Source organism: Hyperolius riggenbachi, chromosome 8 (assembly GCF_040937935.1).
Source record: "Hyperolius riggenbachi isolate aHypRig1 chromosome 8, aHypRig1.pri, whole genome shotgun sequence".
Classification (NCBI taxonomy): Eukaryota; Metazoa; Chordata; class Amphibia; order Anura; family Hyperoliidae; genus Hyperolius; species Hyperolius riggenbachi.
The window spans coordinates 88,663,109-88,679,763 of NC_090653.1; the positions used below are offsets into that span (position 1 = coordinate 88,663,109).

Below are 16,655 nucleotides of genomic sequence, written 5' to 3' on the forward strand. Positions count from 1 at the left end.
CTCCCTTTGCTCATGAAATCAAATAATATATGTTAAAATTTGGTTTGGTGACTACAAGTTAAAGCGTACAGGAGACGGATGAAAAGAAAAGTTTTATACATACGTGGGGCTTCTTCCTGCCCCCTTCAGGCTAATTAGTCCCTCGCTGTCCTCCGCCACCTGGATCTTCTGCTAGGAGTCCCGGTAATTCAGCCAGTCAGCGCAGTCTGGCCGCATGTCACTCCCACAGCCAGGAGCATTCTGCACCTACGCAATAGTGCTGTGCAGGTGTAGTACACTCCCAGTGGCGGAGTGTGAGCATGCGCACTACTCCCGACTGGCTCAAGTACCTGGACCCATAGCAGAAGATCCAGGTGGCGGAAGACAGCGCGGGACTGATTAGCCTGGAGGGGGCTGGAAGAAGCCCAATGTATAAAACTTAAATTTAGTCTGTCTCAGGTTTACTTTGTTACACAGTAGTACTATACTCTACATATGCACTCCCCACAGAGCTGCAGGGAATGCACTGAGCATGTTGTGCACATTGAACACAGAGGGGTTGTCTATCACCCATAAACCTGGTTCAGATTGTGCATGAAGAATGTGTAATAGAGGAAGAATCCTCTCATTCCCCTGCAGAGTACCTGCACATCACTCTTACATGTACCCACAGTTACATTGCCTAGGGCCTGATAGATGTTCTTTGTTCCTGTCTTCTACAAGTACTCTTACCAAGGACTAGTTTTAGTCTATGACTAAAAGTATTAGAGGCAGAAGATCAGCCAGCTAAGCAGGTAATTGGTATTATTTAAAAGGGAATAAATATGGCAGCCTCCATATCCCTCTCACTTCAGTGGTCTTTTAAAATTCCTAAGCATTGGCAGTTAAGAGATGCATTTCATGTTACATACTTTCAATAAACAAAATTGTAATATGCAAATTAGAGGAGTCTGAGGATTTTTATACCGACTCCACAGCCCTGATTGTAAGCTCTCAAAATATTCATGCAGTTACGTTGTGCCACCATTTTGAGACAGACATTTATCTGTAATTTTAAGCCGCATCTATGCTATATTGTTTTTCATTATGTCAGAAACAAAACTTGCAAAAATATAAAGACACTTTTTTAGGTTAGAAAAAAAAGAATTTATTTACAAAAACAGTAACAGTATAATACAAGGTTATTAAAGAAAATGTATAGTTTTTTGCACATTTGTTCAGCAAGTTTAGCACTAAATACACTTTTGTTTTAATTACAAACATATGAAATATGACAAATGAGTGTTTCAGATTTTTGGTGCTCCTCCTGTACCGCCATCTGGTAATGTTATGTGAGCAGATGAGAGGGCTGCTTTACTGCTACAGTAAACAAGTGTCTAACATTACAAGAGCCAAGTCTTCAAATATTTCCTTTGCTGAGCTACAATAAAAGGAGGCCTTTCTCGTACATACAAAACGTGCCAATCAAACCAGCAGGGGGAGTTCTGAACAAGCATCAGATTGTTATGACATTAAAGCAAATCTGGGAGGTTTTGCAATGGGCCAAAATAGATACTTACCTGAGAAGGGGGGGAAGTCTCTGGATCCTGGAGAGGCTTCCCCTGTTCTCCTCCAGCTGCTCGATCCAATGCTGAGACCCCAGAAGCGCAGCTGCACTGCGACCTGCACAGTAGCACGAAACCTCTCGGGATTGGGTGGAAAAAGTTGATGCTGATCGGGTCTATGCTACTGCTCCAGGGCAGACGGCTGGCACATGCGCAGTATCATGAACCTGATTGGGGTTGGCTTTTACAGCTGGAGCCTGAGCAGGTCTGTGCCAATGTGGATGCATGAACTGTCAACAAGCGGCTTTCGGGTGTCCCAGTGTTGGAACCAGCCGATCGAGGACGATGGGGGAAGACTCTTCGGGATTTAGAGGCTTTACCCTCCTAGGGGAGGGGGGGGGGAATTACCATACAGTTACACTTTATTGTTCCCCAATTAAAAAAATAATAAAAATCAGTAGTTTAAAAAGCATCTTCAATGCAACTACTACTAAATTAAAAGGACACCCGAGGTGAAAATAAACTAATGAAATAAACAATTGTATCTTTCCTCCTCCTCCTAAAAATGACTAAGATATTTCACAGTTTTATTTTATATTTAAAGTGAACCAGAGACGAAGCACCCTCATGTATTTTACCATATATATCAGTGGGAACATTAGAGAAAACACCTACCCTGCTTTCTGTTTCATTCTGCACTGCACAGCTTGTTTACTATCAGCCCTGATAAAACCCCCCACTGAGAATTCAGTCTCGCTTTGCTCAGGAATCTTTATAGCTGAGTCTGTTTTCTGGTGTCTTTTCAAGCCCAAGCCTGCCCTCTGCTGGCTCTGCTCAGGAATCATTATAGCCGAGTCATTATAGCAAAGGCAGACTGAATGCTCACTCTGGGATTTTATCAGGGCTGATTAGAAGCAAGCTGTGCAATGCAGAATGAAACCGAAAGCAGGGTAGGTGTTTTCTCTAATGTTTCCACTGATATATATGGTAAAATACATGAGAGTGCTTCGTGTCTGGTTCTCTTTAAATAGACTTCAATTTTTTACTGTTTTATTGTTTTTACTCAATGACACATTCATTTAAGTTTTCCAGAGCTAAAATCCATGAACTATTGCTCTTTTTATCTCTTTCCTGCTCTCAGAAGACATTTTCTGCTAGGAAAGTGTTTTATAGTTGTAATTTCTTATCAGTGAGAGTCACACTGTAGTCTGACCCAGTCCTGGCTCAGACAGGAACTGCCACTTACATAGCTGATATTTAACTCTTTCAGGAAGAGGGGGAAAAAAACACAGCATAGTTCTTTGTGTGCTTGGCACTGTACATACACATGTCTACCTCATCATGTCACCTTGGGTGGGTATCCTTTAAAAGAAAAAAAAAAAGGGGGGTGGGGGGATTTGGGGAATCACTACATATTCCCTTTAAGGGGTTATTTATGCCAATATTATAGCAATATAGTTACTTGTCATTTGATGCATGGGGAGTTAACGGTTAAGCTGTTTACAAGCTTACTGTAATTTTATATCACAAAAAAAAGTAAACTCTGAACTGCATGCAATTATAAAAGGCCATACTTAAAACCACGGGTATTTGTTGAACAAAAAAGCGTAATGTTTGTATATTAGTTGAATCTAGATAGGAGATTGAATAGAGACTACACAGTGACCGTCCTTACAGAAGAAAGGATCCCATCGGCCTGTTAGACAGTGCAGAGCAGCAATCTCCAAACCCGGGAGCCCACTAGAAAGGTTAATTCTAGTTACAGTGTTGTCCACAGCCATCAGAGCCACATGAATGACCCGACAAAATGCAAGCATGGCTGATAAGGTATTCAACTTATACTGTACTTAGCTATTTGCCTGGGGTTCAGACTTGATCCATTACATCACAGCAATTACCAACTTCATTGGACAGGAAGCTAACTGCAGCTTCCTGTCTGGATATTCCACACTAAGGAAAGACAGGGGGGGGGGGGGAATCAACAAAACAAGTCCAGCTATTCACGTTATCATCTAAACCTCCAATGAAGCAAACAAAAATGTATCAATGGTAACGTACAGGGCTCACTTTACTCTACAAATGGCCTTTATTAAGGGCAAAGTGCTGTCTATGCTGCTCACTTCAACTTGGTTCTTCTGCTAGCCCTTTAGAGGGTGAGAGCATGAACTAGATAAATGGGCAATGCATAAGGGCTTCAGATACTTTCATTTTATATACAGTGTACCTGACAGCTCAACAAAAAGGCAATCCGTACGGGCCTGAACACACTACCGTGCTTCTGTCCTCTTTCAGCAACGCATATCAGTTTTTAAATTGATTTGCATCTGAAAAGCAGACAGAAGCGTGCTAAGGCCGTTTCCACTTGTGGTGGGGTGCATTTTTGAGACGCACACCGACAATTGTTCTGATGTGAGTATGTATCCGAATCCCTCTAGCCATGGATTCTATGCGTGATGCAAAAAAAATGCTGCCAACTATCTGTCCCCCCTCCGCACGTGAATCCAGAATCAGCCCATTGATTTAAATAGGGTGCGATTCACCATCCTAATTCCTGTATGGAAAATCGCTGTGAATAGCCCCTACTGGAAACAGGCCCTAATGTAGTCAATCTGTACCTAATTAAAAAGAGGAAAAATAAACTGAGTAAACCTGTAGCAAATGGAAGAGGCACATCAACAGAGAATATAAACTTGATTGTGCCCAAACTGATGATGTGGTAGAGGAAAAAAAGTAATCAAAAGTGCAATTATCCTTTACGCTATAATTAGGCACAAGGAACCTCAGCAGAAATATGAATCCTACATTAAAGTGCCCATTCCTTTTGTGGCTAGACAGTGGTCTATTCCTACAGTACTTCTCAAGCTTAAGCTAACAATAAAGGGCCCCGGCTGTCAGTTCACACTGCAGCAGTGTTTCTTCATGTTGCTAAGAGACATTGGCAGTATGTACTTGGACAGTCTGCACATTACAGTGCAGTGCAGTAGAACTCCGCTGGATCACCATTTTTTGGAGGTGAAATCGCATCACAGTGATCTGAACAAATGCAAAGGTTTACCTAGCAGAATTTCAAGTGCCTTGCTGAGTGGTGTGTACTGTTCACAACACAGCCAATGGTAGTGTGTCTGAAGAATGACTGGTTCCTCATCTGCTTCCATGGAATGTACCAACAGGACTCACTAGCCATTTCCATTACGCCACACTAAAGTACAAGAATAACAGAACTCAAGATGGTCAATGACGATGATGCGGGCTCCTAGACCTTGAGCGGGACCTCCTGTTGGCAGAAAAGGATCAAACTGATTATGCAGTGCAGAAAAACAATGGGTGCATACCTAAGAAATAGCCACCAGGAAATGTGGGTGCAGGATAACGCAGATGTGCGGCTTACCCTGCTCCAGCACACATCCCGGCGGCGCTACTTCCTATTCCCCATCCAGGTCGCTGTGGATGGTGGGGAATGTTGTAATTCAGCTGCCAGCTATTGCTGGAGGCTCAATTCGTTTTTTTAAAAGTAACGAGCTCTATCTTTTGACAGCACCCAAGTGCCGCTATAGCCGTAATTCCTATTACGGTCTATGGTAGAGCGCTTGCATTTGAAGTGCTTTGTTTTTCTAAAAATCTACAAACTCTAAACTGAATATGAAGCTAATGCCTGGTACACACCAAGCAACTTCCCATCAGATAGATGGGTCGAATCGATTATTTCCAACTGGTCCGATCTGTTTTCCGATGGTTTTTCTGAACAATTTTCCAATCACTTTTATAGAGAGAAACAAATGGAAAGCAGATCAGACCTGTTGGAAATAATCGTTTTGACCCGTCTATCTGATGGGAAATTGCATGGTGTGTACCAGGCTTTAAAGGAGAACTGTAATGAGAGGTATACGGAGGCTGCCATATTTATTTCCTTTTAAGCAATTCCAGTTGCCTGGCTATCCTGCTGACCTATTTGGCTGAAGAAGTGTCTGAATCACACCAGAAACAAGCATGCAGCTAATCTTGTTAATTCTGTCAAAATTGTCAGAAAAACCTGACCTGCTGCATGCTTGTTCAGGGTCTATGGCTGAAAGTATTAGAGGCAGAGGATCAGCAGGACAGCCAGGCAACTGGTATTGCTTAAATGGAAATAAATATGGCAGCCTCCATACACCTCTCTCTACAGTTCTCCTTTAAGGTGAGTACACACATTCGTCTAAACTCAGCAGAGACAGCCGCGACCGTCCACCTCTACCAATAATCTAGCATGTGTAGAGCTGCCAGGATGGGTGGCCTAAAGATCCAGAATGTCAGATCATTTAGGAAAAGCGGATTGTTCCACCCCTCCCACCAAAAGCAGCACCACCCCCCACTCCATGGCAACAGAACACATCGCTGCTGTATTGCACTTGACCCTAAACTGTTGCGTGGAGGATTGACATGTATGCACCATAAAAATTCAGCAGCTACTGATCAAAGCACTTCTATCGTTCAGAAAAACAGAAGTCATCGGAAATCAGATTGGACCTGTCGGAAATAGTCGATAAGTCTATCTAATGGTATGTACCAGGCCTTAGCTTCATGATCAGATTAGAGTTTGTAGATTGTTCTTTGAAGTGACCCTAAACAGACCTCAAAAATGCCATACTGAACTTACCTGGGGCTCCCTCCAGCTCCCCGTAGTCTGTGAGGTCCCTCTGCGTTCTCTGGGCTCCCTCTGTTCTCCTGCTGGTGGCTCTGTTAGCTGCGCGACTTGGCCGGGAGTCGTGCACAACTGCGCATGCATTCTGCTCATGCACGGTCCATTCTTTCAAGACCCTCAAGTGCGCAGGTCGCGTACAGCAATGGATGCTCGGATGGGCCATGCATGCACAGTTGCGCATGACTCCCAGCCAAGTCACGCAGCTAACGGAGCCACCAATAGAATACCAGAAGACACTGAGGGACCTCATGGACTTAAGGGGGTGGGGAAGGGTTGGAAGACCCAGGTGAGTTCATTATGGCTTTTTTCTTATGTCTGTTCAGGGTCACTTTAACTACATAACGACGACCATGTCATGCCGATGGTCGTGACCGCGGAGGCAGCCGCAGTACCGCCTAACGCTGCGATCAGCCTGCTAGCCGTGATTGTTTACGTTTGTACAGCGATGTGATCTCCTGCAAGGATGTACGGGGGACACTCGGCTGTCCCTAGGCTTGGCTGGGGAATGCTGGTGGATGCCAATGAGAGGCGGGGATGAGTGCCGATCGCAGTCCTATGGCGATTTAGGACAGCACAGGGAGAAAAGATGGAGAGGGAGGAAGGGAAAAGCCTTCCTTTTTTATAAAAAAAAAATTAAAAAAAAACAAAAAACAAAGATCGCAGCAGCGATCAGAGTCCTCCAAAAGAGTGTCCTATTGAGGTCAATAAAAGGAGGCAAAATTCATTTGTGTGCTGAGTTGTAGGGCTGTGCAGCATGCTGACAAAGCTGCACAGCCCTCTATTGTGAACAATGGCCTAGTCACTGGTGTAGGGTAAGCCTGTGGTCCAGAAGTGATTAAAGAACAATTCTACTGCAGCATTAACAGATAACATGTATATATAAGAATTAGTCCATTTTTTTCTCACCTTTTTGAAGAGCTGTACTCTCGACCTGCATAAAGAAAGAACACTGATGTGACTGATGAAATGCAAACAGCTATTTTCTTAAAGAGACTCTGAAGTCTCATAAAATTTACCTTTTTATTTTAAAAATCTCTTTTACATTATTGTCCTAACTAAAACGCTGCATCCCATCGGCTGAAATCGAACTAAATCCCCCCCAAACTCCCCGGGGCATACTGCGGGGAGCGCTTCCGTGAGAGGCAGAGCTTTCAGCTGCAGCTCTGCCTCTACACGCGTCTATCAGCGCAAATCCCGCCTCCGCCCGGGCCTCTCAGTCTTCCTTCACTGAGAGGGGCGGGGGAGAGGCGGAGATATGAGCTGATAGACAAGCATGGAGGCAGAGCTGCTGCTGAAAGCTCTGCCTCCACCAGCAGCAAAGTCCATGACCAGTAAAGTAGTGGATTTTGCCAGGGGGTGGGGGGGGGGTGGGGAGGGGGGCGAGCGAGTTTGGGGGGATTTACTTAGTGTTCAGCCGCAGGGATGCTGCGATTTAGTTAGGGGAATGATGTAAAAGGTTTTTAAAATAAAAAAGGTGAATTTTGAGACTTCAGAGTCTCTTTAAAGCAAACTTGTCCTTAACACATGCTTCCTAAATAAAGGTCTACATCTTGAAGTAACAGACATGCTTAGCCCAGCAAGTTACCACTGTTAGGGTGCTTTTACACTATGTGCTTAGCCACATGTGAACTCACTGCCTATACAACTGTATAGGCCTGTTCACTTCTCAGGATAAAATGATTTAGTGCAAGGCAAACATGTTGTCCACAGTGCGCTATTGGATAATGTGTGCATATTGTGCAACCAAGTGGGAATGTAACCCTTTATTTTCCACAGACTATTTCTGCTTGCATTCATGGGTGCTGCTGTGTTGCTGGCGATGTGGGCAAAGCAGCTTTGTTAGATCCTGAGCAATTCTGTCTCTCTGCACAGCGATCTGCCCATTAGCGGAAGTTTTTCTTAAAGGAAACCTGAAATCTAAGGGTATACATTTTATACATACCTGGGGCTTCCTCCAGCCCCCCTCCACACCGATCGCTTTCACGCCGCCCTCCTACATCTCCTCGTTTTGCCGGTAGAAGCCCCGTTAGCTTGGTCAGTCGGGGCGTTCTGCACATGCATGGCCCTGCTGCACCTATGTGGCCAGGAGCGCTCTGCGCATGCTCAGTACTACTACCCAGTCGTGTGAGCGAGATGGGGGTGCACGGAATGCACAGACTGGCCAAGCTAACAGGGTTTCTACCGGCCAAATGAAGATGGTGTGGGATCTGTGTGGAAGGGGGCTGGAGGAAGACCCAGGTATGTATAAAACTTTTATACCCTTAGATTTCTGGTACACTTTAAAGTGGAACTTCCTCTCTGCTCTAAAAAAGATAAGCAACCTTTAAATATCCTTTAACAAAAAACAAAAACAAAACACATTTCTTTGTTACAGCTGATATCCTGATTTGTTACAGCTGAAATCCTGCAATAAATCTGCAGTGTCTACTTCCTGCTTTCAAGGAAACAGAAATAGGGTTAACATCCTGTGGTTACAAATTAGCTGCTCTGTCTAGGCAGCCAGCTGACACAACAGAGAGATTAAATTACAGCTGTGAATAGTTAAGTTTGTTTCACTATGCAGAACACTGTTACTTTTGAAAGATAAAACAGTATGTCTGCCTAGAAAGAAACCTGCTGCAGGTTATTATGTACAGTGATGTGAAAAACTATTTGCCCCCTTCCTGATTTCTTATTCTTTTGCATGTTCGTCACACTTAAATGTTTCTGCTCATCAAAAACCGTTAACTATTAGTCAAAGATAACATAATTGAACACAAAATGCAGATTCAAATGATGGCCTTTATATTTAGTGAGAAAAAAACGCTCCAAATCTACATGGCCCTGTGTGAAAAAGTGATTGCCCCCCCTTGTTAAAAAAATAACTTAACTGTGGTTTATCACACCTGAGTTCAATTTCTGTAGTCACCCCCAGGCCTGATTACTGCCACACCTGTTTTAATCAAGAAATCACTTAAATAGGAGCTATCTGACACAGAGAAGTAGACCAAAAGCACCTCAAAAGCTAGACATCATGCCAAGATCCAAAAAATTTAGGAAACAATTGAGAACAAAAGTAAGTGAGATCTATCAGTCTGGTAAAGGTTATAAAGCAATTTCTAAAGCTTTGGGACTCCAGCGAACCACAGTGAGAGCCATTATCCACAAATGGCAAAAACATGGAACAGTGATGAACCTTCCCAGGAGTGGCCAGCCGACCAAAATTACCCCAAGAGCGCAGAGAAAACTAATCCGAGAGGCCACAAAAGACCCCAGGACAACATCTAAAGAACTGCAGGCCTCACTTGCCTCAATTAAGGTCAGTGTTCACGACTCCACCATAAGAAAGAGACTGGGCAAAAACGGGCTGCATGGCAGATATCCAAGGCGCAAACCACTTTTAAGTAAAAAGAACATTAAAGAGACACTGAAGCAAGACTAAATCTCGCTTCAGCTCTCATATATAGCAGGGGCATGTGTGCCCCTGCTAAAACGCCGCTATCCCGCGGCTGAACGAGGGTCCCTGACCCCCCAACCCACCCCCCGCAAACCTTGGTCGTCTTCTTGGTCGCAGATTAGCCCTTCCTAGAGGCAGGGCTAACGGCTGCAGCCCTGCATCACAGCGCGTCTTCATAGACGCGCATCGCCGGAGGCGGAGATATGCGCTGACAGACGCGCGTGGAGCAGGGCTGCGGCGGTTAGCCCTGCCCCAATGCGGAAGCGCTCCCCCGCATTACGGAGGGGATTTGGGGGGACAGGGACCCCCGTTAAGCTGCGGGATAGCCCCTGCTAGCTATGAGGTCTGAAGCGAGATCTATTCTTGCTTCAGACTCTCTTTAAGGCTCGTCTCAATTTTGCTAAAAAACATCTCAATGATTGCCAAGACTTTTGGGAAAATACCTTGTGGACCGACGAGACAAAAGTTTAACTTTTTGGAAGGTGCGTGTCCCGTTATATCTGGCGTAGAAGAAACACAGCATTTCAGCAAAAGAACATTATACCAACAGTAAAATATGGTGGTGGTAGTGTGATGGTCTGGGGTTGTTTTGCTGCTTCAGGACCTGGAAGGCTTGCTGTGATAGATGGAACCATGAATTCTACTGTCTACCAAAAAATCCTGAAGGAGAATGTCCGGCCATCTGTTCGTCAACTCAAGCTGAAGCGATCTTGGGTGCTGCAGCAGGACAATGACCCAAAACACACCAGCAAATCTACCTCTGAATGGCTGAAGAAAAACAAAAAGACGACTTTGGAGTGGCCTAGTCAAAGTCCTGACCTGAATCCTATTGAGATATTGTGGCATGACCTTAAAAAGGCGGTTCATGCTAGAAAACCCTCAAATAAAGCTGAATTACAACAATTCTGCAAAGATGAGTGGGCCAAAATTCCTCCAGAGCGCTGTAAAAGACTCATTGCAAGTTATCGCAAACGCTTGATTGCAGTTATTGCTGCTAAGGGTGGCCCAACCAGTTATTAGGTTTAGGGGAAAATTTCTTTTTCACACAGGGCCATGTAGGTTTGGAGTTTTTTTTCCTCACTAAATAATAAAACCCATAATTTAAAACTGCATTTTGTGTTCAATTATGTTATCTTTGACTAATAGTTAAATGTTTCTGCTCATCAAAAACCGTTAAGTGTGACAAACATGCAAAAGAATAGGAAATCAGGAAGGGGGCAAATAGTTTTTCACATCACTGTATTTATAGAGCACCAATATCTGCCATGCTTTACAGAGTACATAGTCATGCAGACGAGTGCACAATCGAATTACTAATGCTTCATCATTAGCTCAGAGGACTTATGACAAGGAGATTCAAAAATACACTTACTGTGTCTTGGTGAAGGCGATCTGCTTCTGGTGTACTGTCTCTCCCATTCATCACGCTCCCGCTCACGACGCTCGCGTTCTCTGAAAGGAAAGCAACAAATATATTTTACTGTAAATACTACACATCTATTCTGACACTGTCTTAAATAAAGGGAGTGAAAGCGGGAGAGCAATCCAGCCTGCCTCTTCCTGTTGAAAAACTTGCCTCTTGGATAAAGTAAAAATTTTCAGAGAAGCTCTTATGAGGACCAGGCAACGATCTTACGTAGCTTTGCCTTGGGGTCGGGAATTCTTTAAGCTGGTAAAGGGATTGAATTTGGTGTAAAGTCGTGTACGAACAAGCGCCTCAGCCAATAATCAGGCATGTATATGGCACCCAATGCGGCCCCCCCAACCCATAGGCTGGACGGATCTACCCAAACCCAGGAACGCTGACCCCGCCCCCCAATCAATCCCATTGTTTGCGCCACTCCCCTATGTGACGTCACACATGCGCCGCTCGTCATCCCTCCCACATAGCAACACATAGCTGACAAGCGTGTGAAGCCTGGCCCAGCGATGTCGCCCAAGCGGATCATGTCCTGATCTCTGACAGGCGACATAAGTTGTTAATGTGCACAAGCCCTTTATTGAATTTGAAAGGAAATTGGAAATCCAACTATAAATTAATATGAGATTTCTTTTACCTAGCCTTCAGCAAAAAGGCATGCGAATGCTCTAGTCCACGAAAGACTGAAAGAACCTATCTCTACTAGAGCTCTCAAATCCAAACAGCAGGGTACTCACTTCATGCGGATCTTTCTGGCCATCGCTCGCAGCTCATCTTCTCGCTCCTGTGAATAAAGAAAGATGCAGGAAGTCGTGAGCTGCTGCTGTGAGGAGGACAGAACAATGGTATTGATGCCTGCAACTCCTGCACCTACATAAAAGGATAATAGTTTTCCACCTTATAAATCAAGTTACAATGTTTCAGAGATACAGCAAAGTGCCTGTTAACTCGGGCAATCAGAAGTCTCAACCTGCATGCCTTGGGGGAGGGGGGGGGGTTGCAGGGGAGGGATAACAGGGACATCGCTTGGGGGGCTTGCAGGGCAGAAAATACTTACCAAGTATCCAGGCGCCGTCTTCTGCAGCTGGAATAGGAGTCTAACATGTTTTGATGCTAAGGTGACACTTTGCATTTCAGTTGTGAAAAACTTGCGATTCATTTTGGATGTGTAGTATATGGTATAATCACATGTGTACTACCCAGTGAGGTGCCATTGTGCATTGAGAGGGAGGAGAGCTCTCTGCTTTATTATTGATTGATGTTGGATGTTGTCCACCAGTTCATCTACCTGGATTCCACCATGACTGATAACCTCTCCCTAGATGAGGAAATGAACTAACTAAAGGTGAAAAACAAGGTTGCGGTATGTAGTGCTTGCTTTATCAGTACACTATTGTACAGGACTGAGACTTGGACAACATACATCAAACATGCATGTGCAAAGACTCAATGATGTGCTTACCATAGCCATTACAAACAGCTCAGCACTGAAGTTCTCTCCTGTTCCAATCTCCCCTAGCAAGAATACATTACTCCAACAGCAAAGGTGCTTGTGTTTCTAACAGCTGCTGTCCATATCTCAAGAATGGAAAGACAGATATGAAATGAGGAGAGCAGCTACGGTAATCTAATATCTTCTGAACAACCAAACAAAAACGATGGCAAAAAAAAAGTGACAGTGTCTGCTTAAAGAAAACCTGTAACAAAAAAAAAAAAAGTTCCCCTGGGGGTACTGACCTTGGGTGGGGGAAGCCTCTGGATCCGATCGAGGCTTCCCCCGTCCTCCTGTGTCCCACGCAAGTCTCGCTGTGCCCCTCCGAATAGCGGGGAAGCAAATATTTACCTCCCCGGCTCCAGCACAGGTGCAGTATCGGCTCTCCGCTCGGAGATAGGGGGAAATAGCCGATCACTGTCGGGCCGCTCTACTGCTCTCCTGCGCCGTAGAGCGGACTCGACCGAGATCGGCTACTTCCGTCTATCTCCGTGCTGGGAGCCGCAACAGCGCCCCCCCCACTGCAGCCAGGGGAGGTATATAAATCAGCGCTTATCAGGGGAGGATTCCGGGACGCTTCAGGGGAGCCAGCACTGGACTGCCTGCAGCTACAGGGATGGGGAAGCCTCATTGGGACCCTAAGGCTTCCCCCTCCTGAGGTGAGAACCCCCAGGGGTTTTTGTTTTGTTAGAGTTTCTTTAAGGCAAACCTGAAGCGAAAAACACTGCATGATAAAAAAAACACTGCATGATATGATGAATTGAACATTAGTAGCAAAGAAAAGAGTAATTTTTTTTCAGTTATTTAGCTTTTTTTTTCTTTTTTAATAACATTGCATCATACGGTCACAGTTGCAGTTTTAAAACCAAACTGTCTTTTGAACTCTAAAACAAAGCAGAAATAATGACCCTTTGAACTCTCCTGCAGTAAAACCTTATCTCAAGTTGTCTCTCACCGTTTTGTGGCTGTTTAAGTGCTTCATAAAACAGGACTGTAGTGGACCCAGTGGGTTGAAGAGCATTTAACGCTTCATGTATTGGAAAACAAACTGGCTTTTCTTTGTTGCGAATGTTCTTTCCTAGGTGTACTACATATACAATTCATTATCCCTTAAGTTTATTTTTTGCTCCAGGTTTGCTTTAAAAGGCAGATACAGTGATCACACAAATACAGGTACCTGGAAAATTGGGTCTCTACTGACCTGCCGCTCATGCTCCTGCTGAATGATTTTCTCCTGGGCTGCCTTCTTATCCGCCTTGTCTGCAAAAACACAAAAAAACGATAGGAATACAAATGATTTCATTTTTAAGACTCAAATCATGTCGATTAGGAGGAGGTGGAATTTCATATAAATATTTAAGCCAACAACAGCTTAAAGAGGAACTGTAGTCAAAATAACACAAATAAAATTGCTTACTATATATACACCATATATTTTTAAATTAGCCAGTGTTTACTTTCTGAAATGTATAACAGGCAGCAGCAACAGCATCTTCAGTACTGGAAGGAATGTTCATTTTTACTGGGGGTTCTAAAGTCAGTAGAAACGATCTCAGGTCTCCCAGAATGCTCTGGGGTAAACATTCTGGGAGACCTGTGCTACACTCTATTCTCTCAGGCCAACTTCAAACTGGCAACTGGGCTCTGGGGTGAGATGATCGCATTGCAAAAAACCGCCATCGGAGATTACTGCGGCAATCTTCCTTCAGGCTGCAAGCGAAGCAGGAAGGGAGGCTGTCAAGCACTCACTTTCTGTGGCTAAAGTTAGAATTGCATGGAAGGGTTTTGGAAAAATACGCTTCCGTGCATGCGCACCGCCGAAAAATGTAATAAGGTGCGTAGTCATAGACATACATGTCTTCCGTGTGATGCACGTCACCGCGCATGCCGGCCCCAAATGTGCTATATACCGCGTGTCAAAATCGAGACTTCCGGTGCACTGCATCAGGTATGAAGTGACCCATAGACCTACATTAGTTTAGCGTTACCCTACTGCAAAACAGGGTGATGCACTGCGCCAGTGTGAAAGGAGCCTCCGTCTTGATGTTGCAAATAGCCGAGAACTGACAGCCTGATCACTACAGGCTTGGAGGCACATAAGAACCCTCACCTGGGTCCCCTGTCTCCGCTACCCCTCCAGCTAGTTGCTGCAAATCTTGTTAAAATGTATAATGGCAGCAAGTGGGGAGCTTACCTACTCCTACTTCCTCCACTTCGGTTCATGATCCAGTTATTTTTAATGAATTGATTCGAATGAATAGATTCATTAAAAAAGAGCCGAACTTCCCATCACTAGTGTCACTGCCTGCAATGCCGCCCTCCGAAGTATAGAGAGCGGCATTGCAGGCAGTGACGTGTAGTGATGGGAAGTTTGGCTCTTTTCAATGAATCGATTCATTCAAATCAATTCATTAAAAAGAACTGGATCATTAACCGAAGCAGGGAAAGTAGGAGTAGGTAAGCTCCCTGCTCACTCCCATTATACATTTTAAAAAGTTTTGGAAACTAACTGGAGGGGTAGCAGGGACCCAGGTGAGGGTCCCTCCTCCCCACCGACCACTGCCGTCCTACCGGCTATACCCCTCCAGCATGGTGGCTTCCTCTCCTCCCACGGCTGGGCATACGTTTCCACGGACTGGAAATGTATGCTATAAAAAAAGGCATTTTTAGGGGGGAAAAAAAGGGGGGGGGGGGGGTGTTGCATTTGGGCAGGAAGAAAAAAAAAGTTTCGAAAAACGGATCCAATCTGCAACGGACCTAGTGTGGTCCACTAGTTATAAAAATATAAAAAAAGTTATATTTCAAGTTTTCCTGCATAAGGCTAGGTTCTAGCCTTATGCAGGAAAACTTGAAATATCACGTGTGGGTCATCTCTAGCCCACAAATATCTACCACAAATGATACATAATATAAAATAGATCTTGAACAGCGCTTACACTGTTTGTTCAGTGCTTTTTGCATCCGAAGTTTCAATTTCTCCTGCGGTGTTAACTTGGTCTAGAAAGAAGGAAAAAAACGCCAATATGAGAAAAGAGCAAAGTGTACAGCAGAGTACTGCAGACGTTTAATACAAGGCTCTGAAGAATGGCTGAAAGGGAAAAGTTGTGTTACAGTAGGTCTTGCCATACACTGCTAACATTGTAAAAGAAAGTAAATGATTAATATTTCCACATATAACTATCTGGATTACCGTTGTACACCAATGCAAAGTTCAGCAGGAATTTGACACAATAATGACCGAAACACTGCAACTGGTAGTTCTGTATGAATGCATTACAAAGTTATATAGCTTTAGAGCCACATAATGTTTACTCCAGAGGTCACTAAAAGGGGAGCCAAACTCTTGCACGGCAGACAATGAAAACAGGACAAGGGTGCACATACATTTACTCGATTTCCCGCCGATGGGACAGCAGATTCAATCACTGTGATCGAATCTTCTGTGAATTCGATTACGCAAATGCAGACCGATTTCCAACCAAAATCGATTGATTCCGTCGATCTGTCCAGGCGGAAAATTTTGCTTGATTGACAGCGGGTCGGGAGCGCGTCGTTAAGGTGTTCGATTCGGCGATGACCGACGCTGATTTTACCTCACCTGTTCCCCGGATCCACGCTAATACTTTCCCCGGCTGACCTTCATCTTTACTTTATTTCCTGTCTTGTCCTGTAACCAGAGGATGTACAAACAGTAGAGGGCGGTCAAACACCTTCCCCTTCTCACAGGACAGGAAGTGAAGATGGCTAGCCGGAGAAAGTGTCAGCGTGGACCCGGGGAATCCCCAGCGGAACAGGTTATGTATAGCTGGTGGCGGTGGGAGCAGGGGCCGAGAGGCAGGTGCAGCTCCACAGATTGTGAATTGATTTCATGCTGAAATCGATTCAAACTCTGTTTTCTGTGTATGGGCAGCCATTAGATCCCTATCTGATGAGATTCAATCAGAGAGGGATCTATCTGTTGCTCGATCTGGTGGCAATCGACCAGTGTATGGCTGCCTTTAACCTCCTTAGCGGTAACCCCGTGTGTGACACGGGGTAAGCCGCCGGAGGGTGCCGCTCAGGCCCTGCTGGGCCGATTTACTTAATTTTTTTTTTGCTGGACGCAG

General features: G+C 44.6%; 1 protein-coding gene across 3 annotated transcripts in view; it reads right to left on the reverse strand.

Moving 5' to 3' along the window:
- Positions 1-2,513: 2,513 nt before the first annotated feature.
- The window catches only part of CLASRP (CLK4 associating serine/arginine rich protein), a 59,829-nt gene continuing 45,687 nt past the window's right edge, over positions 2,514-16,655 (reverse strand). For 2 of the 3 annotated variants that reach the window (XM_068250885.1, XM_068250884.1), the window contains exons 16-21: positions 15,486-15,546; positions 13,751-13,809; positions 11,795-11,841; positions 11,010-11,089; positions 7,108-7,132; positions 2,514-4,797 (exon numbers count right to left, since the gene is read on the reverse strand). In XM_068250885.1, the coding sequence (XP_068106986.1) occupies positions 4,755-4,797; positions 7,108-7,132; positions 11,010-11,089; positions 11,795-11,841; positions 13,751-13,809; positions 15,486-15,546 (315 nt within the window). In that variant the 3' untranslated portion in view covers positions 2,514-4,754. Of the gene's footprint in view, positions 4,798-7,107; positions 7,133-11,009; positions 11,090-11,794; positions 11,842-13,750; positions 13,810-15,485; positions 15,547-16,655 lie in introns of those variants that run through there. The other variant, XM_068250886.1, reaches the window with a different exon arrangement.